Below are 24,072 nucleotides of genomic sequence, written 5' to 3'. Positions count from 1 at the left end.
TCCTGAAGTTCTTATATTGTAAATTGTGATCAATTACATATTAAAAGATTGAAGTATCATCTTGAAACATGTGGCCTTCACTAATTCACTAGCTTTCAACATCCAGTGTTTCATGTATAACTTAATTCTGTCTCATGCTTCATAACAACCTGCAGCATCACGAACCATCTTATCTCGTTTCTCAATTCTTGTAAATCTTAGTTTCAGTACTGACTTCAAAGGGTTTTTAAACCATAGTGAGAAAACCACTGGATTTCAACTTAATAATTACTACTAATAAATTGTAATCTGTCTTCTGAAAGCAAAGGTAAATTCCTGGAAATATGTAGAGATGTACAGAAACTCCATTGAGGATGTTACATAGAGAGAACTTTATTACTCTGTTCTAAGCTTCTGTTGGTATGAAATACACCTAGTACTGCTGCTACTGGGAGAAAAACTGTTCTCAGTCACAGCTCCTAAGTCTTGTGAGTCCTAGAGAGAACTAGTGAAACTTCAAAAATGAACACTGCTGATTGAGTACCTTCAATAAACTTTTGTCTTTGCATATCAGGCTCATTGGTTGCTGGACACAAATTACTGATGCAGTCCCTTCAACAGAGCCACTGAAGCAGGAAATGGTCCAAACGTTCAACTCTTTCAGGTAGTCTGTACTGATATTGTTTTACCTAAACTGTTCCACACGAGGGGGAATTGATGCTAAAATGTACACCCTTTTCAATTGCTGATAAGGTTTTGTATAGCAGTTGTGAGAGTGGCACCATGTGTTATGTAAAATGGTTCATCTAATCTTAAAACAATTTTATATCACAAGGTGCTTCTGCATGACTTGAATTTATCGGGAAGAAAGGAATTGATGATAGTGTCATTGGTATAAATCTTTCCATTTCTCCCCCTTTTTTTTCTTTTCTTTTATCCATTTTTAATACTGAACTTTTGCCAAAGACTTCACTTTTATTCTAGTGGAAAGAATGGATCTAAAATCAGAAGAAAAGTTGGGCTGATTTGCATCTTTCTGTGTGCTTTCTTTAAGAGCACCACAGTTCTGACCTGAGTGTCATCCAAGTGTTAATTCTAATGCTATATGTCTCTGCCAACCCATCCAGTCCTCACCTGTTGGCCTCTGTAAGTGTGCCTGTACCTATGTTTGTCTAGTTGCTCCTATGTACCAGAAAGAATTGTTGGTGGGTATACAGGAAGTAAAAAAATAATAACAGGAACAAAGAAGGTGGCAGGAATTCATCTTACCATTGACTGTCAGGTTGAAATTAGAACTATCAAACTTGTCCTTGGTAGACACCTCACATCTGTAGCCTCCTGCAAAAGTCATGTTTGCTTCTATGATTTCCATTTCAAAGGTGTACACCTAGAAAAGACACCAATGATACAATTAGTAAGTTAGAAAATAAAATGGTGAAACAGAGAGAGAAAGAGAATACAGCGTATTAAGGCATGGAGAGAAATATACAAGGGATGAAATATGCCTCTGTGTCCTTTTAGAATTAGGAACCTCCTGAGCGTGTAAATCATTACTGTCATAAAAATTACATATAGCTCCCCTAATTGAGTAGGAACAGCTAGAGTATTATCAGTACAGGTCTTCCAGAGGATACAATGTTATATTAGCAAACTATGCTGGTGTACTGGTGTGTGCAGTCATCACATGTACTAATTGCATGTACATTGGAGACAGAAATAGAGCGCTCATTAAACAAGTACAGCCTCTACCCAGAACATATACAGTACATTTAAAAATTCAGCAAAAGGAGTGGCTAATGTGAGCAAGTCTGTTCTGTTCCATCCAGGAGAGGGTGGTAGCGTTTCATATACCGCACAGGATGAGAAGTCATGGTACAAGCTCTCTTGCATTCCTGTTTGTGTATCTTTGAATGCATTTTTGGTAAAAATGGGTCTTACTCAGCTATTTAAAGTAGTCTAGACAATGCAAGAGAACAATAAATTCCAACACTAATAGCTGTACGCTTGATCTATTATAACCAAGATAGACCATACTTAAATGTCTGTCTGATTTATTGTTTTGTCTTAAATATAAGGAGTATCTGTTAATTGAGAGGAAGATGGAGGGAATCCTGCAGTAGATAGTGCAAAACTGCTCCCCTAGTCCTCTAAACATTTTCTCACTTCATCATAGATAAGGTATGCAAGAGTCTGTAAGTAGTGCTTGTCTCTTGTCAGCATGGTCAAAACATAGACTTCTGTGCATAAGTACAACATTGTGCGTAGCTTTGGCTACTTTAATATCAAAGCATTCCTATATTATCTTATATTTTCCCCAGATTAAAGATTAGCGTCTAGAAGACTGAGAACCTTACTCTGCCAATCGTACCTTGTTATTTCGATCATAATTGTCATGTAGCTGGAGATGTTGCCCCACTTTGCTTCCCAGGTCCATCCACTTTCCTTTGAACCATTTCACTGATGGTTTCTTCAGCAGGCTCTCACCTGCCACTTTGGCAGTGAACGTGATGTTTCCACCTTGTAAGGGAAGTATGTTAAAATAAGATTATGAATAGTGTTTGATTTATCGGTTATATCAGTGCTGTCATCCTGTACGTGGCCAGCTAAATAGTCAAGCAACAGATACAGTTTACAAACATCACTTGACTCACATTTTCTACTCACCAACTGTAACTTCTCCATCCTGGGGTCGTATCAGGAAGAGCCCAATAGGGTCCACAGGCTCTTCTGGTTGAGTGACAGAAGATGCAGCTGAAATAAACATCAGAATTATGAGTTAGAACTTTTTGTATCAGCTTCTGTTACAGCCTATATAGTGAATTTGTTAAGTCATTTCAAAATATCTCAATATGTTTCTTCTGTCTCTGAGATTCCTTGCTCTTTATTGTCTGTCATTCATCACTAGTGGTCTCCTTTCAGCTACTGTCTCTACCTCACTGACTCTAAGGATTCCCTGTTCCTGTTCTTCCCTTCCGTTAATGAACCAGACTTGATAACAGTTTTAGTTCTCTGTTACCTTCTGTGTTTTGGCAGCTTTCTACTGGTGGAGCAGGCGACTCTGAGACAGCTGGGGCTGGAGCAGCTTCAGCAGGAGTGACTGTCTCACTCTTTTCTGGAAATGAATGTAAGCCAAGATTAGAGAAAGTCATGTTTCTATTTCATTTCTGAAGAAGTTTTGCAAAAGAACAGCTTTTACCATATGTTAGGAAATGCAGAGAAATTAGCTATGTTTTTCTAGAACTTAGAGGATGTGCTGGAAGGAGAAGGGGCCTACTGAAGCTGGATTATGAGGCTCTTTCTTTTGCTGAGCTTGAAAAGAACTGAAGCCTGGATTTTTAAATTCTATAGTCTTGATGTGTAGAAACTTCAGTGATGAGTAACGCTATTATTTGATGTTAACTTCAGTGGCCTAAATAGAAAAGGTAATGAAAAATGATGCAATTATTATTTTTGTAAACAATTTGCTTGATCATGAGATTTTGTTTAACTCTGCTGTTGGAATGCAATGTTCCAAATGCTATGGCTGTTTGTGGGTTGGGAACAGCTCTAGACACTGCTAGTAATCAATATGGAGAAAGTATATTAAAAATCCATCTATCATTCCTTCCTCTGTCTCATGGAAGTTTATGGCCTCTCAATTAAACCATGACCTCACAGACAAATTCAGGCAAATGTGTTTGGCACAATGGAGAAAGAAATATATAAAAAGGGAGTAGGAGTGAGCAACTGGGGCAGATGGAGGGAGGTAGAATTTCTTGAAACAGATCAGTTGCAGCAAGATTATTTTTTTTCCCATAGGTAGTGGAGCCACTTTCAAAGGGCCTCGCTTACCTCTCACACAAGTCCCACATGCAATTTCCCAGCCGTTTGCAATGTTTTTTCCACCAGGCATTTCTGGCCCTGTTGTGCCATGTGATGACTAATTTGAGTGGCTCCACTGTCACAAAGGGAGGTGGCTGTGTCTGGGGAGGTTAGGGGGCAGCTTCCATTTTTTTGATAATGAAGAGCTGAAATCATTATTGTTTGTGAAAATAATAATGGGTAATCCAGTTACTCTTTAACAATCTAATCTTAGTAAGGTCTGAAAAACAAGACAGTATCTGTGAACATATGAACATGAGTCAACCCTGCTCTCAGAAAATTTATGCCTTTTACCCTAAACTGTGTTTGCGTCTTGAAAGAAAACAGCGTGATTTTAAATTGGTATTATTTTAATACTTAAATATCAAATTCAACCACTTTTATTGTTAAAAGGTGTCCCATTGTATCTCATCCAAATAAATTTCAAGTCAGTTTTTACTGGAAAGAACTAAATGTTATTCTAACTAATGTAGTGTATATTCTTCCCCAACTTGGATGTGTAGCTGTTTAGAAAAGGCTTGTTTTGAGGCATCAATATATAAGGTATACAGGAAAACTGTCCCTTCTTTGGTATCCTGGTATCTCTATCACCAATGTGTGCTTGTCAGAGATGTACTGCTTAGGGAACACTGTACCTGGTTCCTTGACCTTGAGTTCAAATTTCACCTTGGAACTTCCAGCTATTACAGCATATGTCACGTCATCTTCTTTTCCTACATTATTGATTGTCAGTGAATGCTTGTTTCCTTCTGCCTTGATGACATATTTCTCACTTTCAGTAATTTCTGTGCCAGCTCGCTGCCACTTCACCTTGATGCCAGCTTTTTCTGTCTCTGCTTCAAACACAGCTGTGCTTCCGGCTGTCACCTCTGTTGTCTTCGGCTTCTTGGTAAATGCAGAAACTAAAAAAAGAGAGAGGGATCACTAAAATCTGTTTTGCAGTTGTGGCATATCTAGTGTAGTCAGCTGTTGTGGCTGCAACAGCTGTCTCCTTTCTCTCCCCTCTGCCCATGCAAGATATAAATTACAACACTTTCCATAGAGAAGTAGTTTAATTGTCTTTGTGTTTATCGAGTTCTGTGTCTCGCCGAGATGTCATATCTTCTCCATATTGTCATGCAATGAAATGGAATGTATAGCAAACTCATCTCACTGTCCATCATCTTCTTTCTTTCTCCCATAATGAGCTCTGATTTTTCATAAGTGAATGATTTGATCTATGACACGATGGCCTGAAATGTATTCTTACATATCAAGCTCTCTACATTAATTTGACATGCAGTTTTATTTAGAAATATTAATTCTGTCCTAACAGTTGCTTAATACAGCTCCCTTAAAAATACAGTTTGTGCAGTGACCTGTGTCCTAATATACTACAACAGATTAATGGTTCATTTTGGTGCTTCTGTTTTAACTGATCAAGGCTTTAGTGGAAAGGGATGCACGTTCCTATGATGGCCCTTGTAATTTTATCCAAGCTAAAATAATACCAATTGTTGTTTGCATTCAAATATTTAGTTCAGCATTAAAAGTTAGAGTACTTGCCTACGTAGCACTCTACAACAACTAGTTTTCTAATTAATTACAAGGTGCATCAAAATATTTCCTCTATGTGTTGAGAAGCACTTATGATGCTTATAATGAGAACCAATGAAATTATTAGTATACGGGGGGAACAACCATAAACCAAATGATGTTTCAGTTCATATGTAATCAAAATAGCACAAGAGATAGGAATTTGGAAAGCAAGCAATGTATTGTGATTTTGGTCCATGAGTATCCTAATCTTTCTCAAGATTAGATTTTAATAAGGTAACTTATTTCACTAATTTCTTTACCCTGATTTATTTATTTAGATTTCTTCAGTTTTATTTTGAATCAAGTTTTTCATTTTATGCTTCTGTTTTGGTCTTAATGAAATCTGTTATCTTTTTGCTAATTGCTGTGAGCTACGTTTATCTATAAAAATACCAGTAATTAAAATGATGATTCATACACTGAATGTTTTTTATACATCATTATGGCATATTTTTATTGACTTACCCCTTCATAACCATGCTTTTATAAAATGTTGGTGATTCCATCACATCTAATTATCTGTCACCTCTGTGGCAAATTGTCTATGGCTATTCTACTTGGGCAGCAACAAGAACTCTTCCAAACACCACAAGATGGTTATAATTAGCTTTAAACTTTTGATTTATAAAAATGAAGGGAAAATGACATGGAAATATTTAAAAGAAGTAGTTTACACTCATGTTCAATCAGGTGCTTTAGTTAGTATAAATGGTATATTCCTGGTAATACCACCTGCTCATTCCACAAAATCCCTATTCCTGTGGCGTTAATTGACTTCAGTGGAGCTACCTCTGTGAAGATTTCATTTGGTGGCCTTCGGACTTTAGTCATACAAGTCACGTTTCTTCCATTGGTTTTCAAAGGACTCAAACCTGCTTAAACATCAATTAAAGTGTCAATTACAAATACTTTTAGAATTTAGTATGTATTGTATTTTGCCTCTCTTTGTTTTCTAAAAAACCTAAATTACATTTTTCTCTTTCTTTTTTCCCTGCACTTTACATATTTGTTGAAAAAACAATTTTGGTTTTCACTGAGCCTAGTAGCTTAGACTGAGCTCCTGTTGTATTATTCTGCATGCTTTTTTTCCATGTTAAGATGTAACTGTGTGACATTTTGTCTGGGAGTTGAATGTCCCTGTAGCTTTTATTTAAGTTTTTTCTAGCCTCAGGCCTGTAAGTGGTGTAATTGTTCTTAAACAGAATATAGTACTGCATAGAATATAGGGCTCTATGCTATAGCATGATACTTAAATGCCTGTTATTAGTTGCACGTCTTTTGATATAGTATTGTACTTCAGCAAATAACACAGCAGGGTATTCTTTGATGCAGGGTATACTTTGATGCAGTGTATCATGAATAATTGTAGAAGAGTTATTGTAGACACCAGGTTTGATGTACAGAATTCAAAAGACATGTAGAAGTGGCCAGGTTACCGCACAGCATGGAGCCAGGTCAGTTCTGGAACCCATTCCTGAAATACCTACTACTGGTTCCTTTCCTTATGACGCTAGAGATAAAGCAGCAAAGAGGCATGTTTTTCGTCTCTGAATGCTATCATCATCGCTCTTCTATTTAAGCACAAAAGAATCTATAAATATACTAATTACTTAACAGCAATGTGGCCTGTAAAGGTTCCAGCCTACAAATGGCAGGGTTTCAAGACATGCATACTTGGAAGTAACTCTCTGATCTGCTGCACGCCCTGCAAAGTGATTAAGTTTCTTACATTTACTTTAGATGACGCAACAAAAACAGATTGTTGGCCAGAACCACTTGCACAGTGAGAAATCTCCACTACCACATAATATTTCTGACTTTTGGGAAATCCAAATACATATGTAGAAGTTTACAAGTAAGTGTCCTTGTCTTTTTTTTTCTCTCTCTCCCTTTCCTGCCAAAAGACTTATTTCAGTTCTGACTTAAATGATTGTGAATCACTAAAGCATAAAATTGGAAAAGCCAAAAATCTCCCATGTGAATAAAGGCCTGCAGGAACAGTTGTTGAGAACCCACTTTTCCACAGATACAGGAGACCCTGAGTCATTTTCCTGCACTTGAGATCCAGAATTAGTGGGTGACAGAGTCCACAGTAGTGTCTCTCTGTATGCATTTTTATTCCTTTTCATCTTTCACTGTTCGTATTTGCAAAGGAAAAGTAGCCATGTACAGCTGGAGATTTTACAGGAAATTACTTGTTGCAGAAGTGAGATTGCTGAATAAGCACGTGAAGAGAATGCCATCATTTTTCCTTCTGGGGGAAAAACGGGCTGCTTAACAGAAAAAAGCGAGAGATCGGCTATTCCCGGTCTCCTTCATTGTGGCTGTTACTTTAAGTAACATGTAAATCCAAGTTCACCAGCAGATTTTTTTTCTCATGCAGTTATACCAATCTAATACAGCTATTTCCTCACTAGGAATGTTCCTAAACACCACCATTCAAAACTTCTTGTCTGTCCTGAGAACCTCACTTTTGGCTGCTTTTATCAAAAACTCATTCCCCATTTGGCAATCTCTCTCACTTCAACATTTGGCTTCTACCCCGATATGCCCCTCTGATTTCCATATATCCATCCCATACACAAAACACTCTTGGATACAACCACCACCATCAGGCTGTGGAAAACCCAACAACTGTGACACCTCTCGTCATGTTGTGGAATGCCTTACAGGTCTTGTGCCTGTCAGGCATTGACAGATCTCAGGCACTATCACATGTTTATCCAGACTCCAGTTGAACATGCACTTAGAAGCCACTGGGCTGAGGCACCTGATGACCAAGTAGCCCATGTCCTCTGCCTCCCACGTTGTTAACTCTCTGCTTCCCAGTAATTTCTAACCCACCCTGCATAAAGGGAGGAAAAGGTGACATTAGTACTAACATACTATGGTAATTCTGGAGAGAGGACAGAGATGCACATGAGTTATCAGTGCTGATGATGACAGGAATTATTGAAGGGAAGGAGAGCGATAGGTGCTCTGTGTGTGTGTTGGAACTGGATGGAACTGGATGGGCACGTAACTGGAATTGCTGTGGGGAGTTTTTACATGGGGAGAGAAGAGGGATGTAGAGCTAATGAAAGAAAATGAGGCTAGAACCACTTTGTACTAACCCATTTTTCAACACTTCTCATATCCCAGACCTTCCTAATCACTTCAAACTTCCACAATGCAAAGAACTTAATTTAACTTCTGAGTAATGTAAAACAGCAAATTTCTACCCCAGACAGACAGGAAGCGGGCTGTGTGTCGTCTTCAGTACTGATGCAGAAATATTTTTGGTGGCTAATGCTGCTGCTACCAGAACTCATGTGCAGCATCCATCCTTTAAAAGTCTTCTAACAGCTGAAGATGTACACATACGCCATACACCATGTATGGTACCCGAGTTACAGCTTCATTAGTTAGTAATAAAAAGCTCTATTTGGAGGTCCATGATCAGATTGCATTTTGATAATAATTTATTAATAAGTCTTTCAATCAGGAGGATGAAGAAATATAAAATACATTTGCTTTTGGCCACATTAAACTAGAATGAAATAATTTAAGTTCTAAACCCAATTTCCTTCACTTTTCACATAAATAAAATAATAAAACCTAATGTTTTGCTTTCCTACTGCTGTCGTTTATTAAATCTCCATAGCATCTTCATGCTTTCTCCCTTACTTTCTGACGTGCTTTGAAGCAATCTCTTTCTGACATCCACCATCAACCTAGTTTACTATTCTGCTTCAAAACTTTTTCATACTCTTCTATGCAAAAACCTAGAAAATGGCTAAGCTGCTACCCAGGTCACTATCTATTGTACTAATCATTGTTTCCTTTTTCCTCTCTTGTTGAATTATCTATCTATTTAATGGGCTTTTATTTTGTAAGTGTTTTGTGGCAGACTGGTTTTCTGTTGCCTTTGTACAGCTTCAAATTGTTAGTAAGTAGCTACTAAGTACTCTTGTATCCCTAATAAGAATAAAAGTATTAGAAGCTAGAAGAGACATTCCTATTTGATTATTGCCAGAAAAAATGGAGATGAGATGTATATTAAAATACTGTTTAAATAACTGGAATAATTTAAATTCCTAGCCACATTCTCTAAATAATTAGGCTTGTTAAGAATCACAAACGTTAGGTGAAAATCTTTTCCTAAAATTAGTGAATTTCAAAGCATGCATGAAGTATGTGAAATGAAAGTGAGGAAGAAACAAGGATTCCACAAGAGTGATTTTAACTAGATAAAGTGATAGAAAGCCATTCTTTTATTGTTGGTTTGGGGGGTTTTTGTGTTTGTTTTTTGTTGTTTTTTTTAACTATTATTTTATTTTATTTTTATTTCATCCTGCTTTTCAGAGTGGTGGCTTTGACTTCAGCTCTTCATCATTCATTATTTTTGATATGTACAGGGAGGAGAGGGAGATAAGCTGTTTTAGTGGCCAGTCTGGCCCAGCACCATGACAGCACTTAAAGAGAATGTGTGTTAGATAAGGCTTTCAAATGATATTTCTGCCTTTCTGAAATAAAAACTGTTAAAGGCATAAATGATTTAGGAGAATCTAACATACCTAGTTCAATGCACGTGCTACAAACTCCAGCGGATATCTTTGATGAGTGTAATTAGAAAAAATAGTGTCACAATTTTTCTCCCACAAAGCTGAGTTATCTTTCTGCACATCCTGTGTATTTGGTATTAAAATATGTATCTGTCCAATGTATTCAATTAATATTAGAAAAGTAGTATTAGCTTTTGGAATTCCGTAATTTGTTAAGGCTTCATGTTGAAAATTTATCTTTGCTTTAGTACTTACACTTGGCATCTGGCTTTCCTTTTATACCATTTGCTCTTCCATTGAGTTAAAAGCCAAACTGTGGATAAGCAGACTTCAGTAGTGGAGCTTGTAAATTCCTTGCTGAGGAACTATATAAAGATGCTACACATTCCTCAGTCAGGACCTAAGTGGCTTCTTGCAATTACAAGCTTAATCATTCCGTGATCCAAAAGCTATTGAAATACTCAATCTTATCATTCCTTGCCTACTTCAGCAGCTGAGATAGATTGTAAATTCCTGTAACATGAGCAAGAGGCGAGGAATAGTTTCACTAAGCAGAGTCACTTCTCTCTCTATGCATCCATCATACTTTCTGTAAAGTGGGGATAATAATGTTTAGCTTGCTTTGAATCTTAACTTACAAAAGAGGAAAATATATCTATATGAATTATTATTATTTGGTTTTGTATTACTGTAGTGCACAGAAGTTCATTATCATGGAGCAGTACTTTACCGTGCTAGGTGCTTGCAAATGTAAAACGATGCGCTTATGTTCAAACTAAAATTCTACGCTCTACTCTTCATTATGCAACATCGATTATTATTATTAATGCCAAAGGCCTCTGTGTACTTACAAGCCAGGTTATTTATAAACCCTTGATAAAATTTCCTAATCTGAACTGCAAAATCTAGACTCCTCAATCTATAAAATATGTGAATAAAAATTGACTGATTTTCAGAGAAGTTGAGTAATACCAGACTTCTCCTTTTCCAGATATAGTAGTGCACACGTTTCCCATTAAGTCCCATTTATCTACTAAATTTGGTGTTTAAAAGGTCAGCTGCTTCCTCTTAATGTCACAAAATATTGTTAAGGAAATGGTTGGGTTTTTTTTAACCTTTCTGAATTTTCACAACAAAAAGAGCTACCAAAACTTTCCAAAAAGTGAGCCTTTGAACAGAGATTAACTATGAAATGTTTAAATCAGAGGGAGAAGAACACAAAATTTCTGCAACAGAAGCCTGCAAAAAGCGATCTTTTCCAATGTTTGATTCTTCGCTCTGACACTAAATTGCCACAGGCCTTCCAAATCCTGTTGCTCTTGGGGAGTGTATACATCTTCTGGAAAGCTATGACAGTTCTTCTGGTATCCTGTAAATAAATAGGGCAGTGCCTTATCCTGAAGTATTTTAGTTGGGCAGTTTAAAGTAAAAGAGTGTTGGAAAATTTCCTTCACTGCTTTACGTTTTGTGGGGTTTTGGTTTGTTTGTTGTGTTTGTTTTATAACATGTTAAAAGGTTTGTTAAAACAGCAGAATATATCTGATCATTCTCTGGCATAAAGCATTTTCCTTTGTATGAATTGCTAGATGATTATTCAGCCCTTCTGATGTTGCACGCAATGTTATTCCATCTTGAAATGGATTGAATATATAAACAACGTGGAATAGAAAACCAAAGGGATTAATGCCTCTTGGGAGAATGAGAAGATCCCCTCTAGAAGTTATGGGGCATGTGACTGGTTCTGTCTCAGTCAGAGTGGGTAACAAGAGCTTTTCCTCCCCCTGCCGTGATAATCATAGTGTTTGGGCTGGTTTGTTCATAAGAATTGTGTAGGACTAGTGATGTTAGACACCTGTTAGATTTCTCTGGAGAAATAAGCTGGAATAGAATTTCTCTTCACCATTATCAGCAAAGGTGGGCATCTTTACAAACAGAGAAGTTGCCTTTCATCTACAGAGACTGAAAATGTTAATTTAAAGGCAGTTAAACCATTAGAAATCAAAAATCACAATGCATAGTTGATGACACTGTCAAATTTTGCCTACTCCATCATATTTTTTTTTGCCAGCAATGTCAATCACAAGCATTAGACATTTCAATGAATCTCCAAAATCACATGGCTTTAAAAACAGAAGATGGGTATGAATGTCTTATTTGGGGGTGATTGCTGAACCTTTACAGCTTATATTTACAAGGTTTTCTCTACAATTACAAGGTCTGGCATATACTTTTATATGTATGATTCTACTTCCATCTGATTTCAGAAACTGCAGCTTTAAGAACATCAAATGATGCGATAGTTGTGAGAAAACTGAAGGATTGGTGATACCACTGTTGCTTTAGAGTTATCATACAGAGGAAACTTGAATCTTGTTGGAGTTAATCATGCTTTAGTGCTTTGCAGTTCTTAATGGGAGATATGGCCTGGATTTTGCTCTGCCTCTGGCAGTGGCTGATTCCAAATATTTTGGCCAAAAGGAAAGTTCTTCTTGACAAGTTCTTCTTTTGTTGTGGTGACCACAGGAGATTTTCCCATCGACCAGCCTAACAGGAGACTGATGCCTATTCAGTCCTTTGCAAAGCACACAGACCTACATTAATAAGTATCAACAGCTATTATTGACTAACTCTGGAAACTGCATGTATTTAAAAAAGCATGCACCTTGCACTGTACATTCAGGTAGTGGTGATTCTGGGTGTACACTGGGATCAGTGAAGTGAGACTTCTAAAAGTCAAGAATCCCAGATTTAGTACAGTTTTCTCAAGCCCTGTGTATTGGATGTATGCACACTTTTCAAACAATCATAACTTCAGCTTTTGACAACTTTTTTTCCAAACTTAATTGTGGACACCAGATGCTCCTGAGACATCTTCCTCTACCCACACACAGGCGTCCTGAAGCTAAACTCTCCCTGCCTCTGCTTCCCAAGCTCCCTTCCTCCTTCTCAAAGACATTCATTGCACCTTACACCCCATCCTAGGCCTTGCCTTCTTTCCTATTTGGGCAGCCTCTGAGTGATTCCTTATTTCTCAATTTTAAATTAGAACTTTCCTAAGTCTGAAATCTTCTCCTGATGTTTTTCTAGTGGAGCAAGACTTGCAGTGGGCGCCGTGACCTTGGCTTTCTGGAAATGGCTAGTAATCTTCTGGTTCACAGAGAAAGGATAGAGGGAGGTGAGTGAAAAGAAATACACATATATTCTTTACAGTACTATGTCTTCTTTTTTTCCTAGAGCTCTACTGTCACTGGCTGGAAGAATAAGAAAGAGTAAGCTCTGAACCAGGTGCCATTTGCTTCATTTTCCCAGAGATTTCACTAACAAAAAATACTATCAAAGTTTGCCTCTTACACTTCCTTGAAAGTATCGGGCAAAAAAACCCAAAGCAAACCAGGAGAGGTTTATGCTGCCTAACTGCCCAAGAGAGAGAGACTGTAAGTGTTTTTTCAGAGTCCTAAAGGTGACTGGGAAAAGAAATGAGAAATGAAAAGAATCCAAAAGTTAAACATGTTTCACTTCTATTCTTTCCTGATCCAAAGCCTCTTGAGAAAATTCTGTGGCTGAGGGTTGCCAAACTAGTTACTGATTTCTCTGCAAGATCACTCAACATTTCAAATATTCATAACTTCACACAATACTGTCTCTTTTTCCTCTCTATTTTTTTTTTCCACTGAGGCATCTCATTTTTCTAGCATACAAAAGCTACTCACATTTTTCTCAGTCAAGCTGTTGTCCATCTGTTATGATCCTTACCTGTTTTCTTTAGAGGCTCTGGCATCTTCACTTTGCTCCCAATTGTATCTAGAAAGCAGGGTCCGAGCTAAATGGGAATGAGACTGCAGGGCTTTTGAGACCCCCTAAAGAAACTCTCAGCAGAAGCCCCCATCCTGCTCCTCCCCCTTGATCCCCCACTGTTGTCAGCTACGGCACCTTATCAGCAGCAGGGCACACTTGACAGGCTACATCAGCTGGGATAAATATAGCCAAGTTCCAGGAGCCAGAGAGCTCAAACCACCCAAGACTGGCTACCACTGATCTGTTGGTACAAACCAGAGCACAATCTGATGTTGCACATGCGTACAGTACATTTTTCAGCTTCACGTATGTGTTAGATTAAGAATTCCTATACTGACATGTTTATAACACATTCAGCAAAGTAGATCTGATAGTTATATTTCTGGTATGCGGGTTCTGTACTTACTCTAAGTATGTTATGTATCTGCTTGCATTCTTGCTACCTATTTCAGTCTTTGTTACTGTTACAATTTGGTCAGAACTGAACAGACTCTCAGAGGGCTTTTTTTCTTGTTTCATTTTTTTTCTCTTCTCCCAAAGACTGCGTTTGTAGAACTAAATGTGTACCTTCAGGAAAGAACTTTTTTTTCAGAGACACTTACATATTCCTGACATCCACAGTCACAACTAGAAAGCTTGATACTACTTAAATAGTTTCAGTCCTCCTTCCCCATCCACCCATTTGATCCACAACAAACATTTCTTGAAAACTGGCAAGTCGGCAAGTCTTTTTTTTTTTTCTTTTAAGTACCATTTAAAAATTAGTTCCAAAGGTCTATTTGATAGCTCCAGAAGTTTTAATTTTGCTTAATTATATAGAAAAGATCTGGGGGAAATCTCACTAGAAAATTACTCTGGTATTGCCATTTCATACTCTAGTCATTTCTTCATTCATACATTTGGCATATGTCAAAATAATAACTGTGAACAGTCATCCCTTTATTGACTTGGTGGTATGTCCATTTCCTGTCACTTTTGTTTATCTCATTTGGAGTTTTGAGCTTTATCAGAGAATCTCTGTAGGCCAAGCATTTAGCACATTTTAGCTACTACTAGTGTTGAAAAAAGAATTTTAAAAAAATGTGGGTTTCATTTTTTCTGTTTTTACTAGCCTGTAAATACCTCAATCTAAAGGATTTCTGCTTTTGGCAGGGAGCTCAGAATAGAGTGTGCAAAAAACCCATCAGTGACTGTACTTTGCATCTCTCTTTCACATCTGACCCTCTGGGTAGACTGATAGGACAAATGTGAACATGCAAGAATGACTGCTGCTGCCTCTCCTGATTTTGGGCCAAATACTTCCTCTCCTTCCCCTGAAGGAATTTTTTACATATGAGTGAGGAAGATGGGAGGGATGTGACCTATGTACATTTTCCATTACCTTTGTTTCCGGTGCAGCACAAGTTAGCGTGATATGGTTTTGACCTACTATCCTGTGCCTGGGGCATTTCACTGGGAGTCAGGAAATCTCTGCTCTTTGCTTTGGCTTGAACTGTTTCACAGGGCTTGGGTCCCACAGTATGGAAAATCTGTCACTTGACTAGTGAAAATCATTATTCCTTTCTTAAATGTTACTCCCTAATAGAGAGCTGACACTAACTCCCCCTTCTCTCTAGATCTGATCCCTAACACACTCTTGGAACTGCATCCAGATCCTTTCTGGGAAGAGAGTTGTCTCCCTGCAGCCTTAGACAATAGAGGCCACAGAAGGCAGAGCTACCACGGACTGAAATGGAGAAAGAAAAAAAATCTGTGCAGATTAGAATCATAGAATCATAGGGTTGGAAGGGACCTCTGGAGATCATCTAGTCCAACCCCCCTGCCAGAGCAGGGTCACCTAGAGCAGGTTGCACAGGAATGCGTCCAGGCGGGTTTTGAATGTCTCCAGAGCTGGAGACTCCACCACCTCTCTGGGCAGCCTGTTCCAGTGCTCTGCCACCCTCAAAGTAAAGGAGTTCCTCCTCATGTTTAGGTGGAACTTCCTATGCTCAAGTTTGTGCCCATTACCTCTTGTCCTGTCGCTGGTCACCACTGAAAAGAGCCTGGCCCCATCCTCCTGACACCCACCCTTGAAGTATTTATAAGCGTTGATAAGGTCCCCCCTCAGCCGTCTTTTTTCCAGACTGAAGAGACCCAAATCCCTCATCCGTTCTTCATAAGAGAGGTGTTCCAGTCCCCTAATCATCTTGGTAGCCCTTTGCTGCACCCTCTCCAGCAGTTCCCTGTCCTTCTTGAACCGGGGAGCCCAGAACTGGACACAGTACTCCAGGTGCGGCCTCACCAAGGCAGAGTAGAGGGGGAGGATGACCTCCCTCGACCTGCTGGCCACACTCTTCTGGATGCACCCCAGGATACCATTGGCCTTTTTGGCCACAAGGGCTCATGGTCATCTTGTTGTCCACCAGGACTCCCAGGTCTCTTTCAGCTGAGCTGCTCTCCAGCAGGTCAGCCCCCAACCTGTACTGGTGCATGGGGTTATTCCTCCCCAGGTGCAGCACCCTACACTTGCCCTTGTTGAATTTCATAAGGTTCCTCTCTGCCCAACTCTCCAGTCAGTCCAGGTCTCTCTGTATGGTGGCACAGCCTTCCGGTGTGTCAGCCACCCCCCCCAGCTTTAGCCAAAGAGGGACTGTGATCAAAGCCACGCTTCTTCTCAACTTAGTTGCCTCTCTAGTATGTGTCCTTGAAATAATGTTTACAAAGCAAATTAGCTAACTAGAAGTCGCTTCTGCATTATTTAAAACATGAGCCTCCTAATTGCCATCAGAATATACTAATATTCCTTAGGAATCATTTTGCCTACCAAATTTAGTTTTGCTAATTCATCCTTTCTCCCTGTCCCATTAGCAAATAATTATTTTTACTGAAAGCTTATTTGCTATGTCTGAGGTTCTTGATTTGATAAAATACATAGTATACTGATATCTTATGTTAGATTTGGATTCAAAAGATTGTTCAATTCTGAAGTTTTTTTTCCAGTTAGCACCATAGGCCTTTATTACCATTAACTAAATTAGTGTAAGTGGAAATAAACACATTTGTATGGATTTAAAGGAAAAATACACTTAGATACAAACTCTTTAAAACGCAGGCATGTAGTATTTGTCATATACTCCAAGCCTGTATTTTTTCTCTGTGAGTGTCCAGTAGGAGGTGCTTCAAAGCAAGAACTGAGAGCCTTGGAATAGTTAAATATGGGATAATGCATATCTAACACAGAAGTCATTCTGAATGCTAAGTACATATTAAATATTTCTTCTAAGTTCTTGGAAGTCTTGATATTATTGATTCACATGAATACTCTCTCTACATTCTCACATGAATACTTTCTCTCTAAAATGACATTAAATCCTTGGACTCAATACTTTTCAATAGTGGTGATTCTACTGTTGAAATACGCATCGTAAAAATAGGAATTCTGTTATTGATTCTGAATTTTCCAAATTTTAATTTGAATATCCTCTTGTTCTGGGAGAAGAGAAATTGCCATTCAGTGTCTGAATGTTGGTTGTTTTCTGTATTTTTCTCACAGCACCTCCACAAAAAATAAATCTACATTTAAACACTTTTAAACCTGATATTACATACAGAAGCATTTTCCTTTATTTGCCGCTTTCTTATTGTCAGGTATTTGTTTGTAACATTGTCAGGCATGTGGCTGATGACAACATGTCTGTAAGAGGTCACTTCCATCACTTTGACGGCAGTGGAAGGGTCCTGCTTCTGCCGGGGCAGATGAGGAGTTTATCCTGCTATCGCATGGATAGCTTGCAGAATAATGGTGTTCGTATGTTTTTCTGGAAATTTATGGGATGATCTAAACCGAGTTGCCATTCAAAGGATATACAGTCGTTCATTAGATTGAATTCTAAGGGTGTGTTATTTGAGGGTAGTATTCCAGTAACTGTCTACGAGCCATTATTTCCTAGGGAATGTGAAAGAAGTTTATGTTAATCTAAAACATCTAATATTATAGGATAACAGGTCTCTAAAAATATATAGTAAGATGATGAAGCATTCGCACAGTGTATTAGAAAGGAAAGCTAGATAATATACTCTGCATTTCTTTATTAATATAGGGAGTACAGTGTGCAGGAGTTCATTCCAACGATGCTTTGCTGGGATCAGGTAAACAAGTTTATTCTTTTTCCACTCTCTCCTGCTTATTTATCACAGATACTTACTATTTTAGGCTTGAAGAGTTATGGACTCTCATAAGTGCCTGGGAACCTTTTCCCAATGCATTTCGTGTTTCCCAGCCTTTATATGTTTTTTTTTTTCTTCTCTGTTTAAATAAATATTCCTTATTTAATGTTGTTGTAGCATTTTCCTTTTCATGAATGGATTTTTCACCTATGGCAACACCTGACATCTTATTTTCTTTGTGTCTCTTTTCTCAGAATTTCATTTTATCTATTCCGTATCTTCCTTACTGTAGATTTGCTTCTTTCTGTAAACATTTAGTAGTATGGTTTTAATTCAATAAGCTACTGGAGGACATCAGTAACTTTAAATGTGGTCTTAATTCTGACTAGTTGTGTGCTCAAAATTGGACATATTTAATTCAAGTACTTTGGTGAGTCAGTCCCTTAGCTGGTTATTCTCCATAGATACTTTCCAGGATTCAGAATCAAGTTTGTTCTGGGGAGGGTATGAGTTACTTCTTCCCCACAATGAAACAGAGACACGAGAATGATACAATCTGATGCAGGGAAATGATCCTATTCCAGTTATAACTTTGCAGCTTTTGTGATTTTAACTGTTATTTAAAATAATGTCTGCATGTTCAAGGCAGAGCAAAATGAATGTTTTCTCTGCTATTACACTTCTGGTTACCAGGTGGCAGCATTGTTGTAATAGTAAACTTTTTTCTAGCATTTTCTACATTTTATTTATTTATTTATTTATGTAGCCACTTTTAATAACAAAACTGCTATGCAAATGAAATATATGATAGCAATGGCTACACTGGCCCAAAATAGATGTGTAGTGGATTGTGATAACTACTTACCAGTGCATCACAGCAGTAGATAATTTTTTAGAAAGTGTGTGAAGTTTCATCCTGTATTCAAATGAAACTGTTGTACAAGCATAGCAAAGCAAGACATAATAAACGTCTCTGGGGCTTTGCTAAAAACGTGAAATAAAGGGAAAAGGGTGTCCTTCCTTGTCAGAGGATTTATCTTGCAAGTCTGAAATTATTGTTCTGTGCCTGAGACAGTGACTTTTCATCATGTCGTTCAAAGTCAAGTTCAAAAATGACAGTAATAGGTGGCCTGCAGTGACAGGCCGTGTGATGTATCTTCCTGATTTTGGATAGCTGCAGCACGGCTTATGCAGAGAAACCCAAGGATTTATTATTTATAGACAAAGTTAGCAACACCTCCTTCTAATAAGACTATCCAATTTCCTGTATAAAGGCTATGTTTTTAGATGGTTACAACTTTGCCTAAATGTAGCTATCCAGGCGGAAAATCTGTATGCTACTTTTCTACTTTGGGCTTTTTTTTTGCTTTTATGTTCTGTCGTACCATTTGATTTCTTGTCTCTGTCTCTGTTTATTTATCGCTCTGCCTTTTAGTTTTGTTTTGTGAAAATATCACCTCCTCTGTGATTCAGCAGTTTCTGACGACAAGGTAGTATAATTAACTCTCAGTTCCAGAGGCTGCAGATTTACTGGTGCGAATGGTGGGATAGCTGAGCTGGCTCAGTGCAGAGCACAGGTCCAGCAGGGGTCCTTCGCTCATGTGCTGCACCCATGAAACCAGGCGGACTGTTTCCGTTGTGCTTTTGAAACACATAGCTCTCAGGTGTTTGCTGCAAAGGCACTTAGCCTCACTGACAGGACTTGAGTTGAAAGGGCTTATGAGATCTGGGTAACGCTAATCCTGCATATTAGAGCTTCCCTCTGCACAACCATTTTGTATCCCTGCATTTCACACCTCATATTTGGGGTCTTTCTGGATATTGGATAGTTAACTTGCTTTCATTTCAGGCATGTACTTTCAACTGGCTTCATGATAACCAACCTGAGTTGCTGCACATTCTAGACTATTGAAAAAGTTGCAGTCTGCGTATGCTCAGTGAGAATTTTCTAGATTTTATCCTCTGAAGAAGTTTTGACTGTCAATCGGGTCCATTGTAGGGGTCAGCAGAATTTTCTCTGTGTTTATTTCTGGGCTACTGTGGGGCTCGGACTGAATCCACATGCTTGAACTAAGAACAAAGAGCATGTGTGTCCTGTGTTCCTAACAACATCTCCCTCAGGTGCATACAAAATGGAGGGAAGAGCCGTGGGGGGCAAAGAATTGGACCTTCAGAGAGAAAGTGGAACACATTAAGTAGAGTAGGACAAGGAAATAAAAATATATGATTGAAGGGTATGGGTGGGGAGAAGAAATGGAGGCTAGGGTTGTAGGAAGGAGTTGAAATAGATCCTCAAAGGACAAGAATATTTAATGGGGAGATGGGTTATAATGGGAGGAATGGAGGAGAACTGGGAGTGAGTAGGTGATACGACTGAAACTGTAAGAGGATGTGGGATGGGAAAACTATAAATGGCTGAACAAATATGTTGGAACTGAGAACCATTCACATAAAGAGAAGCTGACTGGAGGCACATGTGAGAAAAGTTGGTCTGAGAGGAAGAAAGTTGAAACCTGACATTGAGAATAAAACAACTGGGATCTACTAAATATGGAGGAGTCTGGCAGCTGAGTCTAGAGATGGAGAAAAGCTGAACAAAGTGTTGGGAGTGAATAGCTGGGACTGGCTCAGAAAGGAACAGAGTACAGAGTCCTGGTGAATGGGAAAAAGTGCAAGAAGGAATGCCTAAAGAAGAATTCTAGAATTATGTTTCTAAAAGCAAACACTCAAACCTCAGAAAATTAGTAAGTTAAATCTAAAGCAAACCCAAACTGATTTGTATACGCAAATGCCCAGCTCAGCACCCAAACATTCTTCACTTTGCATAAGGCAGAGGCATCAGAGCATTCTGCACAAAGGCGTCAGTGGTCAAAGGGCTTCTCATATGAAGAGCACTGCTGCTCTGCTGCTGGAGAGTTAAAACAAAAGCACAGAGGGAGCCCTTAAAGCACAGAAACTGCATTCCTTCCTACCACAAAGCCGCTTCCCCAATCCTTTGCATAACCTTGGTCTCCCCAACACCTCCTCCCACCCTTCCTTCTCCTCCACCACCTCCTGCTAAACCTTATCTGCTCTACCACATCCTCATTCTCCTCCTGTCCATAGACTGCTCTGCACATTCTCACGTACTGCTTTGACTCCCCAATAGTAAAAAGTAACCCTGTGGGGAACTGACGGCATGAAAAGGGGGTTGTGGCTGTATGAGTAGAGAGAATGGAAAGAAACAGAGAATGGAAGGAAAGTTGCCCAGAGAAACCTGTTCTAACTGGCCTGCTTTGAGGAGGGGGTTGGATGAGGTGACCTCCAGAGGCCTCTTCCAATCTAAGTTACTCTGTGATCCTGTGAGGTGTTGTGAGAGAAATAGATTGGGCTAAAGCAGATGCAGATGAGTTATGAGTGAGAAAATATCTGCAGCCTACTGCTATTTTCATGCTCTTTGGAAGAAGTTCACATTCCCCAGCTCTTGGAATAGGACTCTGATGACCTGGGTTATATACAGACTTCCCTAATACCTCAGGCTCAACTGGACCAACTGAATTGCAACATGCAAATTTGTTAGAGTGGAAAGGTGAAACTTGGTGAAGTTTTAGCTATGTTACAGTTGCTTCAAAGAGCAAAGCTCTCTGTCTACTTGACTGTAGTATGAGATTAGCGGATTCGTCACAGGATTCAACACAGCTTTGTTACAAGCTTTACGATTTTAGTGTTTTAGGTATATGGGTATGCGAAATTATGTAAATCTGTTTTGAGTATTGTTTAGAACAAGGAAGGGTGGTGAGATAGCAAGTTAATATACAAAATAAAATAGAAATAAATGTAAATTCTTGGAATTGGTACCCACAGAGCGCTGTAGTCTGTGACGTATCATAGTCTTTTCTACCAGTAATCCATACATTTTAAATACACAAGAATGGGATTCCCATGGGGAAGATACTATTCTGGGCTTTGTCAAAGAAAAAGTACTTATTGTATTGTCATTAGTGATAAAGTCTCCGCTATGAATTTACAATGTGCCGTTGGAGTATAAGCAAAATTAGAGCAATAGAGTGAATAAACTGAATTGAACTGTCATGTGATATATATACTTGTTATGAAGTTGGTACTATAGTTTGAATTAAGCTTGATGATTATGAAGTTACTTTTGTTGTGCAGAGATTCGAATGAGGGAGAAAAAAAAATAGAAAGAAATGGAAGAGAGAAAAAGGGATTAAGGGATACAAATAGAAAAAGTAAACTGAGGCAGTAGGTTTGCTGAGGCAAAAATAGCTGGCCAAGTACAGAGCATAAGCCCTGTTCTAATGGAAAATTAAAACAAATACAGATTATAAGACTCTAGCAGTATATGGATCTCAAAATGAGACTATGGAGATAAAATTTAATGAAGCAGGAGACAAAAAACCAGTAAATATATGAGCATATCTATATATCTATTTTTCAGGGAGTTTGGGGGATTCGATAAATGTGGACTGTCAGGCAAAAACAAATGATAGTACCTTTAACTGCATGCAGTTCTGTCTGATGTAGGTGAGTAGCACCTCAGATCTAGAAATGTCTAAAACTCTCTTCAACTGGGTAGGATTAAAAAATATAAGCTATGTGTGTAAGTTATTATAAGCAGATCATCCCTCAGTACAGCCCGTGGCTGGAGACAGTCTGAAATACTGAGGAAGTTCAGTATTTTGGATCTAACTCAGCAATAGTTTTCTGAATAATACCTTTCTGCAAGAATTGATTAGGAACTAGTCAGTGGCTAGTAAAGGTGGTTGTTTTTTTAAAGCAGGCTGCAAAGATCATATGTAAGTTGAAATCCAGATGTAGTACGAATGCTTGCTTTGAAAGAGGACTGATGATCTCTAACAGCAGTGGGCCACAAAATGTTCCAATAAACTTGTCCTAGTCATGGGTCATCTCTCCAGATAATGACCCGACCTACCTTTTTCCAGCACGTCTGCCTGTCTGGTACTTGGCCACTTTCAGAGAAAACAGAACGCTTGCTTCTCTGTAATTTTCCTGAACTGGTGATTTTGTCACATTAATTTTGGTATTTTTCACTAAAACAGCCAAAGACCTTCTGTTTGCATGTGCAACTGAATGGGGATAATTCAGCTTGATTAGACAGCCTGCTATCCAGACTAGTTTGATTGGATGAGATACAAACGGTACTGTGGAGGAGAAGCATCATCATTTGGTCTCCTTCACAGCTGCAACACATGATTATTCAGACTCTTTATGCCACAGATGAAAAACCTAACCAGAAACAGATGGGGAGTGAGTATTTTTAGAAGCAGTATTTCAAAGCATTAACAAGAGGAAGAGAAAAAGATTTCAACTTTGGAGATAAAGAAAATTTCAAACCTGCTTGTTAAAGTATATTCAATAGTATATTTTAAAATGTTTTAATTGTAAATAATACTGTACCCAGAAATATTTTTCCTCACTTTCTTCCATTTCCATTTCCATGTTACTTGTGGCCAAATCCGGTGTAAAATGCAGATTTTTCAATTGAAGTACAAGTAACTGCTCCAAAATAATATGTTATAGTAATGCACAGTGCTCAAATCTCTCATTTAAAGGTTCTTGTTGGTTTTGTTTGAATGTTTATTTTAATTTTGTATTATTTCTCCAGTGTCTAATTGTTTTCTATGCAAGACTTGCTAGGAAAATGGAAAACTTGGTCTGTGAGATCAAAGAAGGCTTTTTGTCAAGCTTGAAATGGCTTTTGTGATATCCTAAACATCTTCAGAATTAGCTCACCAGTTAGCTCTTTTCAGTCATCATAGTTTTCCTGAGGAGGAAATGATTCCTTCTCCTCCAAATTATAGGGTCAGAGAATGATCAGATCTGCTTTTCAAGCTGTGGTTGTGATAAAGATATTTTTATGAAGGGAGGAATTTTATTGTATTTTTAGTTTTCTTGAGTATCAAATCTGCAAGTCTGATGAGGGCAAATGTCTTTTTTCTCTTTCCAGTAGCAAGTCAGTGGTGGAGAGTCATCATCAGTACCAAGTAGAAAAGTCCTGAGTTTCTGGCTCAGCTTGGAAGAAACCCTAATTATGTCAGTGTTGAGTCTTGTTCTAGTCTTCTGAGAGCTGCCTTCAGACTCTTCACCTTCCATCCTACAGTTGCAATATGGATGCAGATGGAGTTTATATGAGTCTCATTTAGTGAGT

The 24,072-nt window shown here is 38.4% G+C and overlaps 1 protein-coding gene across 1 annotated transcript in view; it reads right to left on the bottom strand.

Moving 5' to 3' along the window:
* Positions 1–14,000, bottom strand: part of MYBPC3 (myosin binding protein C3) — a 66,447-nt gene extending 52,447 nt beyond the window's left edge. Inside the window, exons 1-6 of the mRNA XM_074584384.1 lie at positions 13,716–14,000; positions 4,476–4,742; positions 2,996–3,091; positions 2,644–2,730; positions 2,348–2,496; positions 1,249–1,366 (exon numbers count right to left, since the gene is read on the bottom strand). Coding sequence (XP_074440485.1) covers positions 1,249–1,366; positions 2,348–2,496; positions 2,644–2,730; positions 2,996–3,091; positions 4,476–4,742; positions 13,716–13,740 — 742 coding nt within the window. The 5' untranslated portion in view covers positions 13,741–14,000. The remainder of the gene's footprint in view (positions 1–1,248; positions 1,367–2,347; positions 2,497–2,643; positions 2,731–2,995; positions 3,092–4,475; positions 4,743–13,715) is intronic.
* Positions 14,001–24,072: the final 10,072 nt, after the last annotated feature.

Source organism: Larus michahellis, chromosome 4, assembly GCF_964199755.1.
Source record: "Larus michahellis chromosome 4, bLarMic1.1, whole genome shotgun sequence".
NCBI lineage: Eukaryota > Metazoa > Chordata > Aves > Charadriiformes > Laridae > Larus > Larus michahellis.
Note: the sequence above shows the minus strand (reverse complement) of the source record. Positions and strands in the feature narration are given on the sequence as shown.